At 33.9% G+C, this 23,367-nt stretch overlaps 1 protein-coding gene across 12 annotated transcripts in view; it reads left to right on the top strand.

Annotated features, from left to right (window-relative positions):
- The window catches only part of PPFIA2 (PTPRF interacting protein alpha 2), a 479,171-nt gene that overhangs the window by 442,271 nt on the left and 13,533 nt on the right, over nt 1–23,367 (top strand). For 8 of the 12 annotated variants that reach the window (XM_057557043.1, XM_057557042.1, XM_057557045.1 and 5 more), the window contains 5 exons: nt 1,341–1,541; nt 10,032–10,094; nt 11,345–11,374; nt 12,942–13,135; nt 17,050–17,147. In XM_057557043.1, the coding sequence (XP_057413026.1) occupies nt 1,341–1,541; nt 10,032–10,094; nt 11,345–11,374; nt 12,942–13,135; nt 17,050–17,147 (586 nt within the window). The remainder of the gene's footprint in view (nt 1–1,340; nt 1,542–10,031; nt 10,095–11,344; nt 11,375–12,941; nt 13,136–17,049; nt 17,148–23,367) is intronic. The other 4 variants (XM_057557044.1, XM_057557048.1, XM_057557054.1 and 1 more) reach the window with 1 other exon arrangement.

A 23,367-nucleotide genomic window follows, 5' to 3' on the forward strand; every position in this document is an offset into this window, starting at 1 on the left:
GACTGGCAGGAATGAAGCCACGGTCTTTTCATAAGCTAATCTGGAAAGTCAGATCCCATCACTTTTATCATAGTCTTTTCATTACAATAAGTCACCAGGTCCAGCCCAAACTCAGAGGAAGAGGACGAAACAAGGGCAGGAATATCAGGAAGTGAGATCATTGGGAGCCATCTTAGAAGCTGCGTAACACAAAGCCTTAGAAATAATAAAGCCGAATCCCTTCCATTTTACAAATGAGGAAAATAAGGCTGAGGTTTAGAGGACTTACTTGACTCGCCAATGACAGGGAAGGAATTAGAGCCCAAGCCTTCTGATTCTTGATCCAGAGCTCTTGGCATTGTACACTGCTGATTTGTAGCTTTTCTTCTCTTACTCTCTCACTTTTTCTCACTCTCATGCTCTCTCCTTTTACTCCATCTGTTCATATCAACAAATAAAATCAACAACAACAACAACAAAAATCAGTATTTTGGCTGTTTAAAACCAAGATTTAAACTGCTCATTTGCACGTGCCCTGTTTCTTACTCATAGCTAATGATGGAGGGGGAGGGGGAGGAATGGAAAGAATATTCCTTATTTAAGTGTATGTAATGCAGATGCTACAACACAGTGCATTCACCCTGTGCTGCAGATAATGTGCCGGTCATTATGCTGTGCTCATTGCACTACCAATTCAATTGTCTTTCCAGAGCCTCACAGCAAAGCTGAAGAATCACAATCCCTAATTTCTAAAGCATTATTCATTTTGTAACTCTCTTTAGCTAATGTTTTCCAGATGTTTATAATGTTAGCCTCTTCCATTAGCCCAGCATTTCATTCTCCAAAAAGTATTTTCATATTTAGCATCTAATTGAGTTCATACACCTATAGGTAGATAGATTGGAAATGTGGCTTAGCCACATTAAAGCCTTTGAACAAAGGCACTCAGAATTCCAAAGGAGAGTTATAAACTGAAGTCGTTTATTAAACAAATGTTAATTGAGCCTTTACCAAATGCAGCTTGTAGCTGTTCTTGTCCTTAAACTCAAGAGGAGATTTGGTGAGATGCAGCTATTATATTTATCCCTAATAATATAAATTAGTTGTTCAATGGCAGACCCTGAAGACTACATTTCCAATCTTTGTTTCCATTACTGCCTAACTGGTTTTTTTGAATAAATTATTTAATGTCTTTGTGCATCTGTCTCTTCTGGGGAAAAAAATAATAACATCTCTTTCATGGGGTGTGGTAATAAATGAGTTCATGCAAGTAAGGTACTTAAAATGATGTCTAGCACATAGACGTTGTTAATGGTTAACAATTATTATAACCTGGGCGTGTATTTTTCCCTATCCAACAGCTCTGGTTGGGAATGCCTGCTTGGTACGTGGCAGCCTGCCGAGCCAACGTGAAGAGCGGTGCCATTATGTCTGCTTTATCAGACACTGAGATCCAGAGAGAAATTGGAATCAGCAATCCTCTGCATCGCTTAAAGCTCCGGCTAGCAATCCAGGAGATGGTTTCCCTAACCAGTCCTTCAGCTCCTCCAACATCCAGAACTGTGAGTCCATTTGTGCTCCTTCCCTCTCCCAGTGCTGGCTGAATAGCAGCATCTCCAAGTCCGCAGAGCAAAATCGTGGCAGCACACATTTCAGTGTCAGCATGAATTATTCTGAGGAGATTTAGTTTGCCCTCCATTAACCTTGCTGCTACTTGTAATAGGTTTTCAACTGAGGACCTGTGATTCCTATCAGACTTGAAGTCTGCAACCAAGACAGACTTTTGAGCTAGGCTCTAGACTAAAATTTAGATTTTTCTCCCAAGCAACAAGACCAAGAGTTTACTCTTTTTCAGAATTTTTCTTTTTAATGGAATCCAACATCTCAGGAGATGAGCAATAGGCATTAGTACTTTTTGAAGATGTAATGCCAAACTCACTACTTCTTTTTTTAAACACTTTTTTTTTTTTTTTAATTTTGGGCTGCGTTGGGTCTTCGTTTCTGTGCGAGGGCTTTCTCTAGTTGCGCCGAGCGGGGGCCACTCTTCATCGCGGTGCGCGGGCCTCTCACTATCGCGGCCTCTCTTGTTGTGGAGCACAGGCTCCAGACGCGCAGGCTCAGTAGTTGTGGCTCACGGGCCTAGCTGCTCCGTGGTATGTGGGATCTTCCCAGACCAGGGCTCGAGCCCGTGTCCCCTGCATTGGCAGGAAGATTCTCAACCACTGCGCCACCAGGGAAGCCCTAAACTCACTACTTCTTAAGCAGTTTTCATAATTATGAAAGTACCTTAATATTTAATGTTTTATAAATACCAAGTGGATTACCTTCCTTCAAAACCTGTTTGCCTTTTATTTATAAATCCCTATTTCTCTCATAATTTCATCCCTATCTTAATATTAGGAAAGAACAAAATATCTAAAAAAAGGCATGCCAGATGACAAATTCAAACACTGAGGAAAAACTCCCAAATAATATTCATTCTTTCTTCAGTCCTTTCCCAAATTATATCTTTTGCTGATAAAGGATATGATTTCTGTTGTTAAATGGATTTTTCTGGTCCCATGTCTTATGCAAAATAATAAAATATGGAAGAATGAGGTAAGTTTGAATAGTGGGCAAAAGATAGAAAAGTGATATTACTTTATTTCAGTTTTCAGGCACAAAGCTAACTTGAGTATAAATTTTTACATGTGGTCTTAAACATAGACCATGAATTAGAGAAATTTGCTTCATATTTATTACATATATTCTTGTATTCCTTCCCAGTGTACTAGATTCCAATGCTAGAAATACAAGGTCAAATTTAAAAAGTGTTTATCTTTCTTGTATAATTCCATCTTAACTTCTTCCTAAGAAACATTTAGGAGAAAACATATACTTTAACAAATTCTTATATATAACTTGTATAACATTTTAAAATGTATATAAATGTTGTATACTATAGCTGAAATATTACTGAAGCTAAAAAATAATTCAGAATATGTTTAAAATAAAAGCTGAGAAGGCTATTAAAATAGTTACGGTAAACTGAATTCAGATCTGATGACGAGTGTCCTGAGTAACTTCCAGCTGAGGGAGAAGTGTCATGACTGGTTTATGTTAACACTCTTCTCCCAAGAGCGAATTTGAACAAAAATATTTAAAATTCCTAATCTTGTAAAAGTAAGAGCAATAGAAGCCCCAACTTCAAGATGAAAATAAGAATATAATTTATTATTTCTATTTAGTATCCTAACCTATTGCTTAAAGAAAAATTGAATAATTAAGCACTGTTTTTCTAAAGCTGTCTAAGCAAACTGAAAGAACTCAAATCACAAGCTATTAAAGGTAAGAACATACTCAGTTGTTCAAAAAACAGCCAAGGGCTTCCCTGGTGGCGCAGTGGTTGAGAATCTGCCTGCTAATGCAGGGGACACGGGTTCGAGCCCTGGTCTGGGAGGATCCCACATGCCACGGAGCAGCTGGGCCCGTGAGCCACAACTACTGAGCCTGCGCGTCTGGAGCCTGTGCCCCGCAACGGGAGGGGCCACGATAGTGAGAGGCCCGCGCACCGCGATGAAGAGCGGTCCCTGCACCGCGATGAAGAGTGGCCCCCACTTGCCGTAACTAGAGAAAGCCCTCGCACGAACCGAAGACCCAACACAGCCAAAAATAAAGAAATAAATAAATAAAGTAGCTATAAAATTAAAAAAAAAAAAAAAAACAGCCAAATGTGAACAGAGCTTATGAAACCTTTCTTGATCTATTCTCAGTTCGCCTCAAAGGCTTTATTTCCTCAGATCAGGATCCCAACAACACAGAACTACTTTCAGTTTCCTAAACTTTTATGATTTGGGTTGATTATAAGCTTTTTCAATTGCTCTTCCCTCTGCCTAGAACATTCTTTCCACTCCAAGATCACCATTCTTCTCCAACTCATCCTTCATCTAATGATTCCTGAATGTTCTTCCTCTAAAAAGTTTTCACTAAGCCCCAAAGTCTGGGTTTTCTTCCCTTCCTGAGTTACTACTCTGTATACTTATAAAAGCTATTTTATAATTTTCTCTTCTTGATTCATCCCACACTAGGCCAAGCAAGTATATTATCAGGTTTTCCATAGTCCCCAGGCCTTAACTCAGTTCCTGGCAAATTGTAAATAGTCAGTAAATATGCATCTTAAAATGATGATTGTACAAGTCACTCTACTCACCAATATAGAGGATATGAGATATGTATGCCCTGATTACAGAGAGGGCAATCAAACTAAGAAAAGGAAGATGTTGTTCACCAGCAGGTTTAGTAGAAGATGACATAGTTTAATTCCTTACTGTGAGATAGAAGCAGAGTGCCGTGGAATTCAAAGGAAGGAGAAATCACTTCTGGTTGAATAAGGCTTCAAAGAGGAATTAACATTTGAAAGACAGGTAATATATTGTTAATTATTAAAATTATTAATATTTTCACTATTAACTTTTTGATAGAGACCTTTTCATTCTATTTTCTTTCTCATTTTATAAAAATGAATTATTTTCACATAATATATTATTTTGTACTTTTAAAACTTAGTAATATAGCATGAATATTTCCCCCATTTTATTAAGTATGCAATTGTAATATTTTTAATTGCAGCATACCTCCTTAATGGAAATATCGTAATTTATTTAACCAAGTCCCTAATATTGGACATTTTGCTTATTTAACAATTTTCTTTGTATTTCTAATACCATAGTGGATAAGCAAGTAGTTATATTATTGCATTAACTGAACTGTAGTAATTTCCATAGCAATATTTGTATACAGGGCATTTATATTCTTATTACTTTTGAACCTTAATTGTCAAATTGTATTGTATAGTCTTTTTTTTTCCTTTGTCAATGATAGTGATTACATTGCTTAAATTTACATTTTAAAAATCACTAGTAAAGTTAAATTTTTTCATATGCTTATTTATTTTAGCATTTAAATAAATTACCTATTCATAACCTTTTTCATTTTTCTATAGGATTATAGGAATATTCATTTTTTTACTAATGTGTAAAAGCTCTTTATTCACAGAAGACATATGCCCTTTGCTAAATATTGATGCAAGTTTCATAAGAGATAAGTTGTCTCTATTTGCTTTAAAAATAATCTACTGAGTGCTTTTTTATTTCTTTTACTCCATCTACATGGAAGTATTTACTTGTTTCTAATATATTTCAAATATGATTTGCTTTGCAAAAAAACTACATGTGAATTTCTACGAATTAATCCACTGCATAAAGTGAAGCTGAAAACATTTTAAAGTCATCACCTAAAATTATATACTAGGATTCACACTTTGAAAATTCAAAAGGAGTTGGTTTGGGTTTTTTGTTTTTTTGGTTTTTTTAAGAAATGTTATCATGTCTTCTAGAACACTGCATGTAGTTCTGATCCTGCAAGATTTTCCATGTGTTTAGGTTTGGGTTTGGGTTCTAAGAAAGATGTATCTTGCTCATTCACTCAAGTTCTAAAGAGAAAAAAACAAGATACTTAGATTTTTTTTTTTTAAACTGAACAGAACTCTGCCTCCTTTTCTGTCTAGACGAAATGGGCTAATATTAGAAAAATCTAACGTTTACATTTATTATTACTATATTATTTACATTTTTTATATCTTTGGGCCAGCCCTAATCTTCCAGCTTTCTGTTTCCTCTTCCTAAGCTACAGTTACTGTAGAAAGCCTCTTACAAAATAGAACAGAGATGGAGATATCAGGTAATTGAAATATTTGGTTAAAGAGGTGTGTCATAAAGAATAAATAAATACTTTAAATATTTTATCTTAAGTAAAAATATGTAAATGTTCAGGCACTTGCAAATTTAGATGAAACCCTAGGACTTTTCTTTGAGTATAGTTCCAATGCCTGGAGTTTCACATTATGTTTATTTAATAACTTTCCATTAAACATCTTCAATTTTTAAAATTTGAGTTTCTTTTTAAAGTGATAACTTGAAGATACTTGAAAAGCTATGTGAGTGCAGAATCTTCCTGGAAATGTACCAATTCTTCCCCAGACTTTGCTGAAGTTGTATCTCACTGACAATGTGTTTTAAGATTTACCTTTATCTGGTCTTTCCAAATAATTCAACTTAGTGTTCACACATGAGCCAAGTTTATTTAATTTTGGCTCTATGTAATATTTATTTAAATTGCCTAATTTTTTAAAAAGTGCAGTGGAAGTAGACAGTTTTGGCAACAAATATAAATGATCTTTAGTAAACATATAATTCAGCAAATTTGAGCAGACATGTAAGGCATAAGATAGGCTTCAGCACAATGTATGGGGAAAATAGCATTTATTAAACTAAAGATTTACTTGGGTAGAGATTGTTTAATGAAAATTCTAATGAAATTGTAGTAACAGCCAACATCAGTGGAGTACTTACTGTCAGTCCCTGTTCTAAGTGCTCTACATGCAATAACTCATTTGAGCCTCAGGACAATGCTATGAGATGGGTACTTTTATGACATCTATTTTACAAATGGGAGAAACTGATGAACGGAGAGGTTAAGTGACTTGTCTAAGGTCACACCCCAGGTGGTTTTGCCCCATAGTCTATGCTCCTAACAAGTGTACTCTCCTGCTTCTTGAACTCTACCAGTTTTCCTTCTTTTTTGCAACATTCTCCCAGTCTACTTTGGTTCCACTTTTCATTATTACTAACCTCCTAAGCCTCAACCTTTAATGTAAATAAGGTGAAATATAATTGTGTAAAACTAGTCTTATTATAATGAGAAACATTTCTCTTCTTATGGTGAGAAATATCAATTCAGATAAGGGAAAAATGTGGATCTAGGCCATTTTGAAAGTGAAAAGTAAATTTCAAATTAATTTACTTTGTAATTCAATTATAAAGTAAAAAATTCTTCAGAATGACTTATGTAGTAACAGAAGTTACTTCTAGCTAGATAAAGTTTAGGATTATTCTGAGGTCTGGCTGCTTTACTTATTTTGTATTTCTGACAGCAAGAGAATTCTTTTCCTCCAATTAATTTTCATGAGTTATCCCTTAAACTCATTTTAATATTAATTTTTACATCATAATTCTGTCCTGAATGATTTAATTAGTTAAGTGCTTTAATTCTCAACATCCTTTAGGAATTTTCCTACTAGATCTCATTTGATAATACTATCTGAATACTCTACTCCATCTGGACTAAGGTGAGGCCAGCAAGGCACCTCAAACAAAATTGAATGAGGCACTCACTGTCAGTACCGACCTTGCACTTGCATGATCCTGAAAGTGAGTGCTTCTTTAAATGTAGCCCCCTTGACACCTCACCTACCTCATCCTAGTCCCAGCCCTGTATCAGAATATATTACATCATAATTTTAAATTATTTGTATTTTTTCTAGTATGAGTATGCAGTTTTAGTCTACTTAACAGATGTAGAATCTAAAATTTAGAGAGGTTTAGGAAATGTCCTGGGTAGTTACTGAGAAGTGGCACTGCTAGAACTCAAGCCTCTTGATTATAATTTGGTAAATTTCCAGATAGTTAAAATTTTAGGAATCATTTGCTAGACTCAAATGGTATTCGCCACAAAAAAAAAAAAAAAAAAAGTCTACTGGTTTGCATTCTCCAGCTCAGATACTGGGGGTTGCAGTGTGGACTGATGTAAATGATTTTCAGTGGCTCTCAGAAAACCACAACCAAATTATATGATACTTGTCCTTTATGCTTTTCCAAGCTACTTTTTGCATTGTCTTTATCCCTGGACCCAAGGCACCAGAGTCCCTTGGTTGCTCAAAGCGTCTCACTCTAGCTATTCTCTAAGATGTGCTCTTTGCTGAAACACTCATGCTCTAAAGCACCCTTTTATGACTTACCCTGTTGAAAGTTCCATCCTTCAAACTGGTGGTAAAAAGAAAGAAATCTGAATAATTGACTTACTACACATGGGTTTGCTTATAAAATAAACTTGTTAAAACCTCAACTAATGCCTAATTGATTGGGTTGTTTAGAAGTCATTTTATGGATTACTTTACCAGACTCTAGAGCAGGCAGTGCTCCTCAGAAGTAAAACTGCAGAGCATAAGTGAACAGCTAACTTACAACTTCAGAAAGTTTGGCAACCATACTTGAGAAAATTGCCCTGGATATATACTCATTTTGCATGGAAAGATACAGACAAAGCCATAGCTTGCAGAGTCCTACTCACCCCAGAATATGGTGATAGACTGGCAAATACAGACTTTAACCTGTGAAAGAGATTATACATGTATGTATTCTAGTATGAAATAATACTGGTCAAGTTTCTTATAGAAGGAGGGAGATCTTCATTGTTCGGATTCACAATCAAGGTCGAATCTTTAGAAATCATTGTAAAACAATCTGGCCTGAATGAATTTCCTCTCAGGTAACCGTCACTGAAGGTCACGTTGAACAGTATAGCCACTCAGGCAAAACACTGTCGTCACTGGGTGTAAAGGGAATGTGACAGATGAGTGTAAAATTCTTTTTAACATAGTACACGGCTCAAAAAGTCAGTAAAAGCAATTTCTGCCAAATGATTTAATGATTCATATATTCATACACAACTTTCTGTTTATAATGAGCACCATTCCTGGAAGCTAGGGATAGAAGGGAGGGGCATTTAATGACATGGATGACTGCTGTATTCTCAGTATATTTTACAGTTGTGCACAGTTTTATCTTTTAGGGAAAAAGTTCATATATACTCAAAATTCCAAAATGGTAGGAGAATGAGAATTCATTACATATATATGATGCTTATCCTTTGAGATTTTATGCCCATATGATTTACTTATAATTATAAATATTTACTACTCAACTCTGTTTTGTTACTCAACTATATATATGAGTAATTCTCTTATACATGAGATTTATCTTATGTCAAATTATATTCATCAATTTAGTTTATACGTAGTTATTTTTTAAATTATATTAAATTACATTATTTATAATAGAAGATAAGTCAACATGGTACTATGTGTTGGTAGAAAAGGCAAGAGAGAATTATGGTGATGACTTATGTCAGGGTATCAACTTTGCTACTTCCAATTCTTTGAAACTAGACCCCTTCCAAAACAAGTAACAAGCAATACATAAGATTAAATTCCACTGTAACTATAGAATTGATGTGCTTGGACAATATTGAAATGTTCATAAATATTTCCCAGTAAAATGGTGGAATTTGATGGGAAGTGGTTCCCAGTGACCTGTATGTTACTAAGTGGACTTCGGTCTAGAAATTGTATGTATTAATACTTCAGTGTATAAAACAAACATCATGGGTTGTTTTTTTTAGAAGGCAAATGAGACTTCATAATAGAATAGTGCCTGCTAGAGGGAAAATTTCCTTTTACATAATGTTCTTCTCTATAGTAGTGAAGGATACTGCTAAAAAATTAGGAAACCTAGGTTTTGTGACTTCTGACAATATTTAGTGGAAAAATACCTATTATTAACTCCAAAATAGCATTTCTCTTCTTTTTTCTCTATAAGAATATAGGAAAACAACATATTTACTGAACTGTAAAAGGAAGAGGTCATTTGGGAAAAGCTGATATTGGTTTCCAAACAGGTTATGATAGAGCTTTCAGCTTTGTATTTACAACCAGTTTTCTCTTTCCAAGGACACTGAAGAATTAAAACTTTGTGAGCAAAATATTGGTAATAACACGAAATACATGTACCTTTGTTTACTGAAGAAAAAAATAAAAATATTCTTCTACAGATCAAATTTATTCAGTTCTCCATGATTACAAAAAGTGGATCCAATAGCCGCATACCTTTGAAATGCAAATTTTGATTAAGCCTTTTTCCTGATTAATAATTACAGAAGTATCATTTTAAATCTATCCCATGTGAGCTTCACAGCATGCCTCCTTCTATTTAATCTTTTGAAGTAGAAGAAAAAGGCAGCTATGAGAAACTAACAGTGCTGTCTCTTGTGCATGCTATAGAAGCAAGAGCATGGTCGTGTTACTGTGGTACCATTAACTTACAGTGGTGCTGCGTTTCTTCTTTACCACTGCTTCCCTCCCATGGATCCCACTGCTTCCCTCTGGGCCTCCTCACTAGCCTTCAGGCAACGTTTGGGTGACCCATGAAGAAATGGAAAATCTTGCAGCTCCAGCAAAAACGGTTAGTCTTCACAGCTTTGTTGAACATGAAGAAAAGTTATTTTGCTGCTATTTGGATGGAAAAGCTATTTTGTTTATGATAGATCAGAGTAATGGGGTATGTTTACATAGTAATATGCAATGATAACTAACATTTTTCATTATGGTTTTATTTCACTGACCCTAGACATTTTTAAATGAAGCTGTACTAGATTGGCATAATGTGGTTAATATAAGAGTTTGTAACATGCAAACAATAATCAAGAATTTAATGACACTTATTTATCCATTTTGCAACATTGGAAAGTTTTGATAACAAATATCAGTTAAAATCGAACATATTCACAGGTAATGCATGTTACCAAACCCAATTAAATTTGTAATAGAATGTGTAGATTGAATACTCATTTTAAATATAATTATTTAGTTTCTTGTACTTTACCATCTCAAATACAGAGCTTCCTCCTCCCACCTGCATGCAAAGTGTTCATTTAGTACTAAAAGCACAGACTTAAAAAATTCATCGTGACTCATTGTAATTGTCAGCTTTTAAAAATATATTACATATAGTCATTTCTTATTTAAAGTAACAAAGTTGGGCATGCCATGCATTTTATTATGAGCAACTTATTTTTAATTTAATGTCCTTTTAATTTTATTCCTCTTTGAAAAATTGATTATCTAGTTTATGATGAATAAAAATGCCAATGTTGTATACTAATTACATTTTTAGTTTGTTGTGCTTGGTCTTTTCTTGTTTAGTTTTGTTTGTTGTTAGTTCTTGCTGAAATCCATTTGATTACCACAAAGTTTTGTTAGAAGGATGCAGTTACTTTGTCCACTCCATTAATTTACTTTATATAAGATTTATCCATCATATGTATGTATACACATTTGTGTATTGTATATTTGTATGTATATAATCAGAAATTTTTGTCATAACTTATTATATTTGTAAAATCCCACACTTTTAAGAATTAAAAAAGATTTGGAATGACCAGATCAAATGTATCATGAAAATTCCATATGTTGTATGTGTGTGCATTTAATCAGAATAAATTAGAAACTGTGTAGGTGCCTTTGTAGTTGCCCTTGAACGGCTCTATTGATTACTGTGGATCTGAATAAGGATCTGTGTATTTATTTGTCTGTGTCTTAATTAACATTTTTAATACAAAGCAATTTTGCTTCTACTAGAAAAAATTTACTGTATTAATTTGAGATTAATTTATCTTTATCTGCTTTATTAATCATTTCCTGCTGCTAACACAGAAAGAATCTGAGGAAGGAAGCTGGGCCCAGGTAGGAAATTCATATGCTTTCAAACAATATCATTTAGTAGGCTATGAGGATATAAAGTAAGAAAATTGTATGTCATAATATTGTGTCTTCACTTAGCTTAAGATTAGGCTAATTGTGTATTTGACTTTATTATGTTTACTACTATATAGGTCTTTTAAAATCGCCATATTTTGCAAAGAAGATGATCATCATTTTATACCTGGCCTCTTTTGAAAGGAAAATTTCATTTCTCCTTTAAAAGAATGAACTGTAACTTAAATTTCTTGGAAATCACCCCTGAATATATTTAATCAGCAATCATTTATGTTGGATGTAAGCGGGGAGGGGAGATTTCAAAAAGCTTATTTGGAATCACCTATGCTTTCAAGTATAATGGAAAGTGTGTGAGAAATGGTGTTGGAGGGACATGTGTTAGCCTTGTGACTACACGTCAGAAGTCTCTCCCATTTATTGAGATGGCATATGAGCCAAGCATCTGTACTTTGAACAAACATATATGCTTGCAAGGAAGCTGTTCCTTTTTCAACATTTCCACATGTTTATTACTAAAAGAATTAATGTGTGTTATAGGTAATGTGATTCAAACTTTGACTGTAAGGAAAATTTTTGTAGTTATTACTAGGACCTACATTTAAACATTTAGTAAATTGGGGTCGCATTAGGGTTTTACTTTAGTGAGAATTTCATTTTTTAAGAACACACAAAATAAAGGGAACACCTAGATTTTCATTAGACATACATGTTATAATTGTGAATTTGTTGTTTGATAAGGAACTAAATAGAAGACATTGTCAAATTAATAGAGATTAATAGTTCTTTTTAAAAATTGCTTTAGAGATGATGGTTGATTTTGGTTTTCATTTTGGCTTTTAAGAACAGTGGTAAGATCAGTTCATATTGTTATATTAAAGAATTAAATTGTCTTACATTTTGATCATGCTCTGCTTCTTTAAGTACAGAGTCTGTATTGATTGATATCTACGAAAGACTGATTGCATCAATTTTTATAGAATACTGGCTGCATGCTTCACTAGGTAACAACAATGGCCACATAAAGCTTCAGCATTCTATCTCTCTAGCCTTGTGGCTCCTTTCTCTATTCATTTACTGAGGTTTCTGTTTTCACATCAAGATTTGCCATTACACCATGGCAATGGTAATAGTAGCATTGAAGAGAAGGAAATGGTGGCATATTGGCTAACAGATAAAAATAAAATAAGTTAAATTAAATAAATCTATCAATACAAAGAAAGGATCTTTAAGCTCAGCATTTGTATTATATCATTCATTTTAGATTTTGAATTAAAATGCATATTTGTATAAAATGTAATTCCTTTTGAGCAAACAAAGTGAACATAATCATTCTCTTTAGGCAAGGACTTTGATACATGTACCCAGAGTTCTACTTTGTACCAAAATAAATCAAATATTTAGAGGCTAAATATTATTTCCACTTTGTTTCAATATATCATAGGAATTAAATATCAGTTATAATGATATCCCATACCCTCCAATTACCGTCCCATTTTATTGGCTAAGAAACTTGACTGCTATAAAACAATTCTAGTGTCCGGTTTTTCTACAGACCCTGGCATATGGAGATATGAACCACGAGTGGATTGGAAACGAATGGCTTCCCAGCCTGGGGTTACCTCAATACAGAAGTTATTTTATGGAATGCTTGGTAGATGCAAGAATGTTAGATCACCTAACAAAAAAAGATCTCCGTGTCCATTTAAAAATGGTGGATAGTTTCCATCGGTACGTTTTTTCCAAAAAGTAATTAAAGAGAAAAATAAATAATTGTATATATTACTAGAACATAAAGAGATATTTAAGAAATATAGAATATGTGCTCTTCGAAACATCTGTGTACATCTACTTGGCAAAGTATCTTTATACAACAAATTGCGGGGACTATCTAATGTAGAGCTGGGTGCATATTACATGCACAAAGTTTATGGAACTGGACAGTACAAAATTCTCATACAGCATAGATCTTTTTTTCCCCTGTATCTGTAGGAAATTTCATGTTTGTGATTTGTATCTATATATGTTTTAATATTAGAAAATTATTTATTAAGAATAAAATCATCAGCCTCGACTATATATGGAGTTATAAATTATATAACTTAGGCATATACTAGAAAAAATTTTGAGAAGGAATTCTCTTCTGAAGAACATTTTTGTTTTTGTGTAAACCTTTTAGTGCTTTTGCTTATTTGTACATTAATTTTCAGGAAAACAAATACTGAATGGGTGTGAGACATTGGTAAGAGCACAGATAAATGAAAGACAAATGAAAATTAGTTTTTCAAGTTGCTTATCATCTAGGGAGTAAAAAAAGGGTTGTTATAATACCATGTCATAAATGTTATGTTGAAGCCTGATCTCTTTGTAGGTTATCTGCAAAACTGTCAGTTGTATTATGATTATTTTATATACAGTTAGTTATTATAATAAATTAATAAATATAAATCTAGACAATTTGGGAAACTACTTGTTCACATCCTGTCCAACATTTAATTAGTGATGGAAATTAAAATGGTATAAAAATCATATATGTTAATGACTAAAGTTAGGATAAAGAGATAATAATTGAGATTCTTCAGTCAAATTTATCAAAATGTTTTGAATCTTAACACAGTTGTTTACACTGTTGGATTAAATTTAGTAGAGATAAATATAACATTGTTTTTAAAAACCATTAAGATGCTGGATGGGGAATTCATGATTTAAAAGCAGTTCAAGTGAAAAAGATATGTGATTTATAGTTGACACAAAAATCTCAGTTCTGGTTAATGGCTTGACAGGGCATATTTAGACTGTGTTTATTGGCAGGCACAATAAAAGTCCTACCATGTGGTGAGATAACAATAAGAAATTTTATTAATTTATAGACATTAAATTGTTATTGATAAAGTGGTAAAAATCTGGGGGAAAGGAAGGAATTAAAGAAATTTAGCTTGGATAAGGGAGGACTTTAGATAAGTTTTCTTATGTTTTAATATTATGTGATAGAGTAATATTTGCTGTCTTGAACATGTGCTTTTCTAGTACAAATAGGTATAGATAATAGGGTGAGTGATTTATGTTTAACAGAAAATACAACTTTGTATCACTCTCAATTGCTCTATAGTACACACATTGTGAGGTAGTGAGTTCCCTGTCACTGAACATTTAGGGCCTCAAATTTTGTGTGGTTGCAATAGACTTTTACATATTAGAATTTTTGATGACACACTTGTGCCTGTTTTCTATTCTTCACTGGATCAACTTTTAATTGCTTTATTATTATAGTAGAAATGATTCATCCAGAGATCAAGTTTTCTTTTTTAAAAAATAAAAATTACTCAAATGGCAGGGTTCTTGTTTGTTCTGGGAAATACACAAGCTTCATCTTTATGCTATGCTTAGCTCTGACTTAAAGCAAGTAATACTTTACTGCATATGGCATCCCATTGTCTTTACAGCCCAGTTTTCCATCTGACAAGACATTGTTGTAACAACATATATCCTTTTTATAGCACAATTTTACATTACATACAAAAACTTGGCAGAAGTTAGGCAAGACCCAGTGGTTTAACCTCAAGCTGGCTAATGTCTATGATGGTTTTTACATCAGTATTATCTGGTATTCCACTGAATTAGTTTGCTTGGGCTAGCATGACAAAATAACATAGATGGGTGGCTTAAACAACAGAAATTTATTTTCTCAAAGTTCTGGAATCTAGAAAACAAAGATCAAGGTGTCAGCATTATTGGTTTCTTCTCCTTGGCTTGCAGATAGCTGCCTTCTCACCGTGTCCTCACATCGTCTTTCCTGTGTGTGTGTTTACTTCCCAGGTTTCTCTGTGTGTCCAAATTTCCTCTTATAAGGACACCAGTCATACTGGATTAAGGCATACCCTGATGATCTGATTTTAACTTAATTACCTCTTTTAAGACCCAGTCTCCAATCACAGTCACATTCTGAAGTATTGGGCGTTAGGGCTTCATTGTAAGAATTTGGGGAAACACAGTTTATCCCATAACAGCAATTAATGCAGATTTCTTTCCATTTTCCTCTGATTCTGAAATATTTGAACTCAGCATTGTTCTTATTAAAATGCAGGGCTTAGAAATGCATCCAGCACTTAAGAGTAGCCTGGCCAATGTGTATGTCTAAATTTGTCTATAATTCTGAACATTTAAGAAATCACTAATATTCAGTGCTCTTTATTTTTGAGGCCTAGAGATTCTTTTTACCTATTATACTCTTCCACATCCTTTATATATAATATCAGTAAGTCTTCTTTCTTCTCTCTGAACATCTCTGGTTTCTAGATTTTCTTTTCATGCTTTTCTTTGTCCTTAGTGTGACCCTTATTTTGACAGCATTTCTTCCTCAACTAATTTCCCTGTCCCCTAGAATTACCTATTTTCCCTAACTCCTGTGTTACTACCAGATTATTCTCTCTTAAACCAAAACCTTTTATTGTCATTTTTATCCTCCTGTGAAAATTGTCCAATAATTTTTATCACCTTGATGTATTCTACACTTACTCTGAATGCAAACTTTCCTTAATGTAACCCCATTCTCCATATAAAATCTTATTCCTCCTAACTTCCTGGCATAGATCTTCACTCTGGACAGAGGAACTATCACCACACATTTAACATTTCATCAGCAATCCTATGTTCATGGTGCTCCATATCCTTTACTAACCCTCCCTCTGCCTGATCCTTTAAGGATCAGTCAGTTTTCTGCTCTTCTACAATATCCTTTCCACATAGAGTTTCAATATCTGCTGACTTGTTCCTTTCACATATTTCTGTATCACTTAGAGTTGGTGGCGATTCATTTTGGTATTTGGTTCTGTATGTTATCACTTAACTCATTCATATTTTTATTATTTATTTATAAATTTATTTATTTATAAATTTATTTATTTATTTATTTATTTACTATTTTTGGCTGCGTGTGTCTTTGTTGCTGTGCTCAGGCTTTCTCTAGTTGTGGCGAGCAGGGGCTACTCTTTGTTGCAGTGTGTGGGCTTCTTATTGTGGTGGCTTCTCTCATTGCAGAGCACGGGCTCTAGGTGTGCAGGCTTCAGTAGTTGTGGCACGTGGGCTCAGTAGTTGTGGCTCGTAGGCTCTAGAGCTCAGGCTCAGTAGTTGTGGTGCATGGGCTTAGTTGTTCCGTGGCATGTGGAATCATCCCAGACCAGGACTCAAACCCGTGTCATTCTTAACCACTGTGCCACAAGGGAAGCCCCTCATTCATGTTTTTATATTATTTTTCTCATCAGCTAAAAAGAAGAGTATCCCTTTCTTATAACTTCCTTCTTGTCTCCATAATAGTGACTCTTTTCAAAGGAGTAAAATGTTCATTTGTCTTCAAACAATGTTGAAATAGCCTAATGGAAAACAAAGACATGTGGATGAACAACATAATCCAAGATTATTTTTAAGACTATGGTTACTTTATTTCGAAAATATTTTTTTTTTTACTCTTTAGAAACACTGTGTGCTTAGAATAACTATAATTTTAATTCCCTCCAATTCTAAAGGATTTAATTACAAATGGAATTTATTAACCTGTTGCCTGAAGAAGTAGTGCATAGTGTTGACTATGCCTAATCATCTACTGAGTAAACTAAATGTGTTTTCTCCTTTAAAAAAAAAAATAACAGAACAAGTTTACAATATGGAATTATGTGCTTAAAGAGGTTGAATTATGACCGAAAAGAACTAGAAAGAAGACGAGAAGCAAGCCAACATGAAATAAAAGGTAATATGTCTTTCTTTCATATCAAATGCCTTTTTTTTTCTGGGATTTTTAGCTTTCACTTTTATGAACCTAAAATGCTGTATGCATTACAATTGTCATTAAGTAACGTAAGTATTCAGCTAGAAGAGTGTCATCATTATTTCTTTTTCATTACTTTTCTGATTAAAACTCAGAAAAGGATATCATCACTTTATGAGATAGATATCCCATTTGGGGAATATTCTTGATTTTCTGAATTGAGATTTATTCCTCTGAACCTATTACTTATATATTCTGTTTATCCTAAAGATGCCTTCACATAGATAGTTTTGTCAGACTTTTAATAGAACATTCTCATTATGATTCAGAGAAACATGGTATATAATTTATTTACAGCAGTTTATCCCTGGTTTGCATCATTTGAATTTTATTTCAGTGACCAAATATTTTATTTTTGTAATATAGTTGTTGAAATTATACAGGGATTTTTATATAGAAGTTACAGAGGGAATTTTCCCCTATAAATGAGACTAGTCCACTAATAATTTTAGCTAGGAATGATTTTAGAAACATTACTAACTGCTGCAACTATTGTTTGTACAAACCAATAAGATACTTCCTATAACAGACTTATTAGAAAAGTACTGTATTTAGTAATTAACCCTTTAAATGTTAAGCAGTACCTTAATATACAGGGGAAATAATTGTTTAAAAAGAACAACATGTTAGACTTCATACTTGTTAGAGACCACTTTATTTTTATTACTGTTTTTGTTGAAGGAAAATTTAATGATTAGGTATAAGATATAAATATCTATGGGACTTTTTTGGGCAAAAATCATAAGCCCTTTTATGTCTATTTATACTTTTTAATGGAAAAAAGCCTCAAATTTTTGGAAGAAAATTTTGAGTAGAAGCAAAATAAACTCCTTATATTTCTGTTTACCATTACCCAGGAGTTGATATATGGAAGCATTTCATCAAATTCAATAAGTGTTTGTACATTAATTGTTCAAAGTTAGGCACGAGTCTGTTTATTGTAATCCTCACTGCCTTTAGGGCTTACCTAAGACATGAAAATAGTATATATTACATGTTACCCTTCCTTCCCATATTAAAGTTTAGCACTGTTTTATTCTTTCAGATCACCTATCTTGGACTTCTGTAATTTTCATTTGTGATAAATATTGTCAGAAATCACTTTTATCTTTGGCAGTTCTTGGATAGTACATTACTTAGAGTGGAATGGGTTTGAATGCCTGTGAAGGTGATTGATTAAAAATATTTTTCTATATATGGTTCATTGGAGAGTAGACAGACACACAATGGATTTCTTGTAACACTTCATTTGACTCATTACCTAGGAGCAAGAAAATGTTCTTCCATTATCAAAATTGGGTTATTTGATTTCACTTTATTTTGGGGACCCAGGAAATTGCAAGTTGTGTTTAGAGCACTGCTGTTCAGTTGAATTGAAATTTGGGAACTAATTGGCCAAAGAAAGACACCTAGAGGAAGTCTGTGCTTGACCTAACAGAAGATGTTTTAGCACACAAATAGATTTTACCCATGGGATACCCGTTTCTGGTTTTCTTTTTTGAAGTATTTTTTCCAATTAGATTTTATTATGCTTGGTCTCATCACATGAAATGCTTCTTATATAGACAGATGATTTGGCACTACATCAAATATTATATTAGTATTCGGCAATTGCTAGGTAGAGTGTAGCTCTGAGAAAAACTGCCAGGATTCACTATGATTATACACAGGCAACTCCATGTGTGATGTAGCTGTGAGTGAGATCATATATAGCCCGTTTCCTATAACTGATCTGATGACATTTACAGGAATAACTCTTGACTGTGACTAGGGGTCTCTGTTATTATCTGAAGTGTTAATTAACCTTGACCTTAATGAACAGCTTTCTGCAGTGAGGAGACCATGTGAATATCAAGAATCTATAAGCATTTAATTTGTTGCTAGGAAACAGTCAACACTGATCTCTAGACATTTATTGTTTAGGTCAAGAGGATCCTTACAAAGCTTTAAAGTCAGAGCATAAATTTTGCTTGGAAACAGATTTATAGAAAGGGATCTGATTTACAAAATGAAAAAAAAAACAAAACTATGTTGTTCTGAAGAAGAGAATTTGGTATTAGTGTCTTATTTACCTTTACCCTGTAAATAAATGGATTATTTTATATTTATTATTTCATGAATAACTACAGGTATGGCAATGGAATTTTTGGTAGATGTATATTTACAGAAATATGGTAACTACAAAATATGTCATAGACTATCAAAATATAAATCCAGCTCCAGAAAAGAACAAATACTTCCTATTTACAAATCCATTTAGTGTAAAGAAAACTCGACATTTGTGTTGAACTATTGTCCCATTAGTTTTTTAAATGTTGCATTTAGTAAAAATAATTGGAGAACTGTTACTGCCAACCATACATTCCTACCCAACTTTTGAAGTGCAAGTGTGGTATAACCAGTAGGTAGAACTAATCAGTTGCTATCAACAGCAGCTGACTAATGTAACCAACATATAATACCACCCAACTGACATCCTGTTTTCTGAGGTCTAATGCCTCAATGGAAAAACTAATGAACGCTCAGAGGAAAACATATACTTTAGGACTGACCAGGGAGACCCAGAGAATATATATATAATATAAAATTTCCATAGATAGTAAGGATTATTACCTAAGTCCTTTGCTTTGCTGAAGACATGGGGAAAGAAAGAGCTGAAACTCTGAGGGAGACAATAAACATCCTGCTTCCTGAAGAAATTCATTCTTTGGCTGGAGCAGGATATAGTAATGCGATTGTGGAAAGTGGGCATTTCGAGTCTTTCCTCACACGTTTCTCATTAAACCAAATCCAAAGAGAGACTTAGGGCCTTTCTTTTGAAATAAGATTGTTCAAGCCACAATAGGAGTTAAGTAGAGGTACGTGAGGTATATATACCTTCCAGATTCATATGCAAATGCTTTACCACCACCATGGATTGGTAGAGACGAAAAGAGTACAAATTAATCTGAGGAATTTCCACTTCTGACTATAATGGAATACATTAAATCAGATCAATCTTCAACCAAGAACAAGTAGAAAAACTAGATCAATCAATAAACAGCTGTTTGAAGGCAGCAGAAAGCAACTAAGACACCCAAGACTTGAGAGGCCATGATCTTGAGAAAAAGAGAAATGTGTTGAGAGGTAAGCCTGTCATTCTCTGCTGCTTTTCCCTGTCTTACAGAACAGGGGAGGGAACATTGTAATTTAGAGGTGCCAAAGCTGCCAGGCCTTGAGGAACCAAGAACCTGGAGAAACAGGAAATGAGTAAGCCTGACACTTTATGCAAAGTTCCTCTTGAGGCATTTTTCAGTCATAAAGTCAGGGATTATATATATATATATATATATATATATATATATATATATATATATATACACACACACACATATATATACATATATATGTATATATATATAAAACATGTCAAATAATGGGGCCAAATGAGGAAAACCAAAAGGAATAAAACAGAAAATAGAAATATATCCACAAGTGACCCTGGATGATTTTTTTTCAGACATGGACTTTAAAACAATTGTGATTAATGCGTTAAGAAAATAGGTGACAAAATGGAAAATTTTTAATAAATAGCTAGAATCAATATGTTAAGAAATGATTAAATGGAAATTTTAAGAAGCAGAAAGTTTAAACTGGAACTAATAATGAAATAAAAGATAGATCAGTTGAAAATATCTGGCCTGAAATGTGAAAAGAAATAAAAGGATGAGTGATACAAAACAGATCATTAGAGACACTGGACACAGGGAGGAGTCTAGTATAGGTGTAATTGGAATCCCTGAAAGAGAGGTAAGAGAGAATGAGGAAGAAGCAATAGTTGAAAAGATACTGGTGGATATTTTTTTTTTAATGAATGGGAACAACAAGCCACAGATTCAAGACACTTTATGAATGCCAAGCAAGATTAAAAAGAAAAAGGCTGGGAGAACACATCTGGGCACGGTAAAGCTGCTAAAAACCATGACCAGAATAAGACAAAACAAAATAAAACAAACAAACAACAACGACAACAAAAATTTAGAACCTTCCAGAGAAGACTCCACATTACTTTCAAAGGAGCAACACTTGAGCTGTCTGACTCCACAACTGAAATAACAACCAGATGAAAATGGAATGACATCCTTAAAATGCTGATTGAAACTAACATCTCACCTAAAACTCTATAACTGTATCAATATTAAAGATAGAATTAATATATTTCAGATAAATAAAATCTGAGAGAAAACATCACCAGAAAATCCAAGGAGAAAAGGGAATATGAACATAGAGAAATAATCTTCATATTCTCTAGAAATAGGCAAATATTTCTTATACATGACACAAAAATCATTAACCCTAAAGGAAGATAGATAAACTGAAATTCATTACAATTAAGCACTTAGGGTCACTGAAAGAATTAGGAGAGTGAAAGACAGTTTCAGAGTTGGAAAAGCTATTTGCAATACACATCTACAAAAGACTCATATCTAGAATATCTATAGAACTCTTACAAATGAACAAGAAAAGGATATATGTTTAAAAAATGAGAAGAAGATACATAGGAGCTTCATAAAAAAGGATTTCCAAATGGCCAGTAAATAGATACAAAATTGCTTAACAAGCAGGTATCAGGGAGTTACAGATCAAAACTAAGATAAGATACAAAGGGATAGTTTGCTAGGGCGGTTGTAATAGAGTAACACACATTGGGAGGTTTAAACAACAGAAATGTAGTATCTCACAGTTCTGGAGGCTAGATTAAAGTATCAGCAGGGTTGGTTCCTTCTGAGGGCTGTGAGGAACAATCAGTTCCATGCCTCTCCCTCACCTTCTGGTGGTTTACTGGCAATGTTGGCATTCTTCAATTTATAGAAGCATCACCTTGATCTCTGCCTTCATCTTCATATGGTGTTCTCCCTGTGTGCATATCTTATTTCCAAATTTCCACTTTTAAGAAGAAAACCAGTCATACTGAATTAGGACTCAGCCTAATACCCTCATTTTAACTCGATTACTTCTGTAAAGACTATATCTCCAAATAAGGTTACTTTCTGAGGTACTGGGGATTAGGACTTCAACATATGAATTTGTGGGGAGGCAGCAATTCAACTCATAACAACATAATGTTACCATAATGGCTAAAAACAAGCAAATTAAAAAAAAAAAACCCAAACAAGTGAAAAATACAAAATATTGGTAAAGATGCAGATTTTCATGCACTGCTACTGGGGGTTTTAAAATGTGAGAGTGGTATTTAGCAATATCTGCTAACATTAAATGTATGTATAAAACATGACTCACCAATTCTGTTCCTTGCTATTTACTCAACAGCAATATGTATATATACAGCCAACAGAAAAATACATAAATAAGAATGTTCAAAGCAGCACTATTCTTAATAACCCACAGTAGAATCCACCCAAATTTCCATCAACAGTAGAAGGGATAAATTGTGACATAATCATACAATGGAATACTAAATAAACAAGCTACTGCTATTTGCCATAGCATGAGTGAACCCTATATTGAGTGAAGATACATATTGTACAACTTCATTTATAAAAAACTAAAAAATCAGGCAAAATTAATCTGGGGTGAGCATAGTCAGAATATTGGTTATTGTTGGGGTGAGGATAATAACAGAAAGGACATGCGGGGACCTCTGTGGTGCTGAAGTATCACTTTATTGCTTTAATGTTATACACAAGAAAATCTAAATTGGTTATAAATTAATGCATTAGGACAAATTAGTAATGCTTTTGAGGAACTTAATATATAAATACTCTCCCCCCCCCCACACACACACAAAGAAGAAAATACTAATAAGATTTTTGCAGGTAATTTAAATTTTTATTTATTTATTTATTTATTTATCTATTTATGGCTGTGTTGGGTCTTCGTTTCTGTGCGAGGGCTTTCTCTAGTTGCGGCAAGTGGGGGCCACTCTTCATCGCGGTGCGCGGGCCTCTCACTATCGCGGCCTCTCTTGTTGCGGAGCACAGGCTCCAGACGCGCAGGCTCAGCAACTGTGGCTCACGGGCCCAGCTGCTCCGCGGCATGTGGGATCTTCCCAGACCAGGGCTTGAACCCGTGTCCCCTGCATTGGCAGGCAGATTCTCAACCACTGCACCACCAGGGAAGCCCTGCAGGTAATTTAAATTGG

The sequence above is a fragment of the Balaenoptera acutorostrata genome, chromosome 11, assembly GCF_949987535.1.
Source record: "Balaenoptera acutorostrata chromosome 11, mBalAcu1.1, whole genome shotgun sequence".
NCBI classification, from domain to species: Eukaryota; Metazoa; Chordata; class Mammalia; order Artiodactyla; family Balaenopteridae; genus Balaenoptera; species Balaenoptera acutorostrata.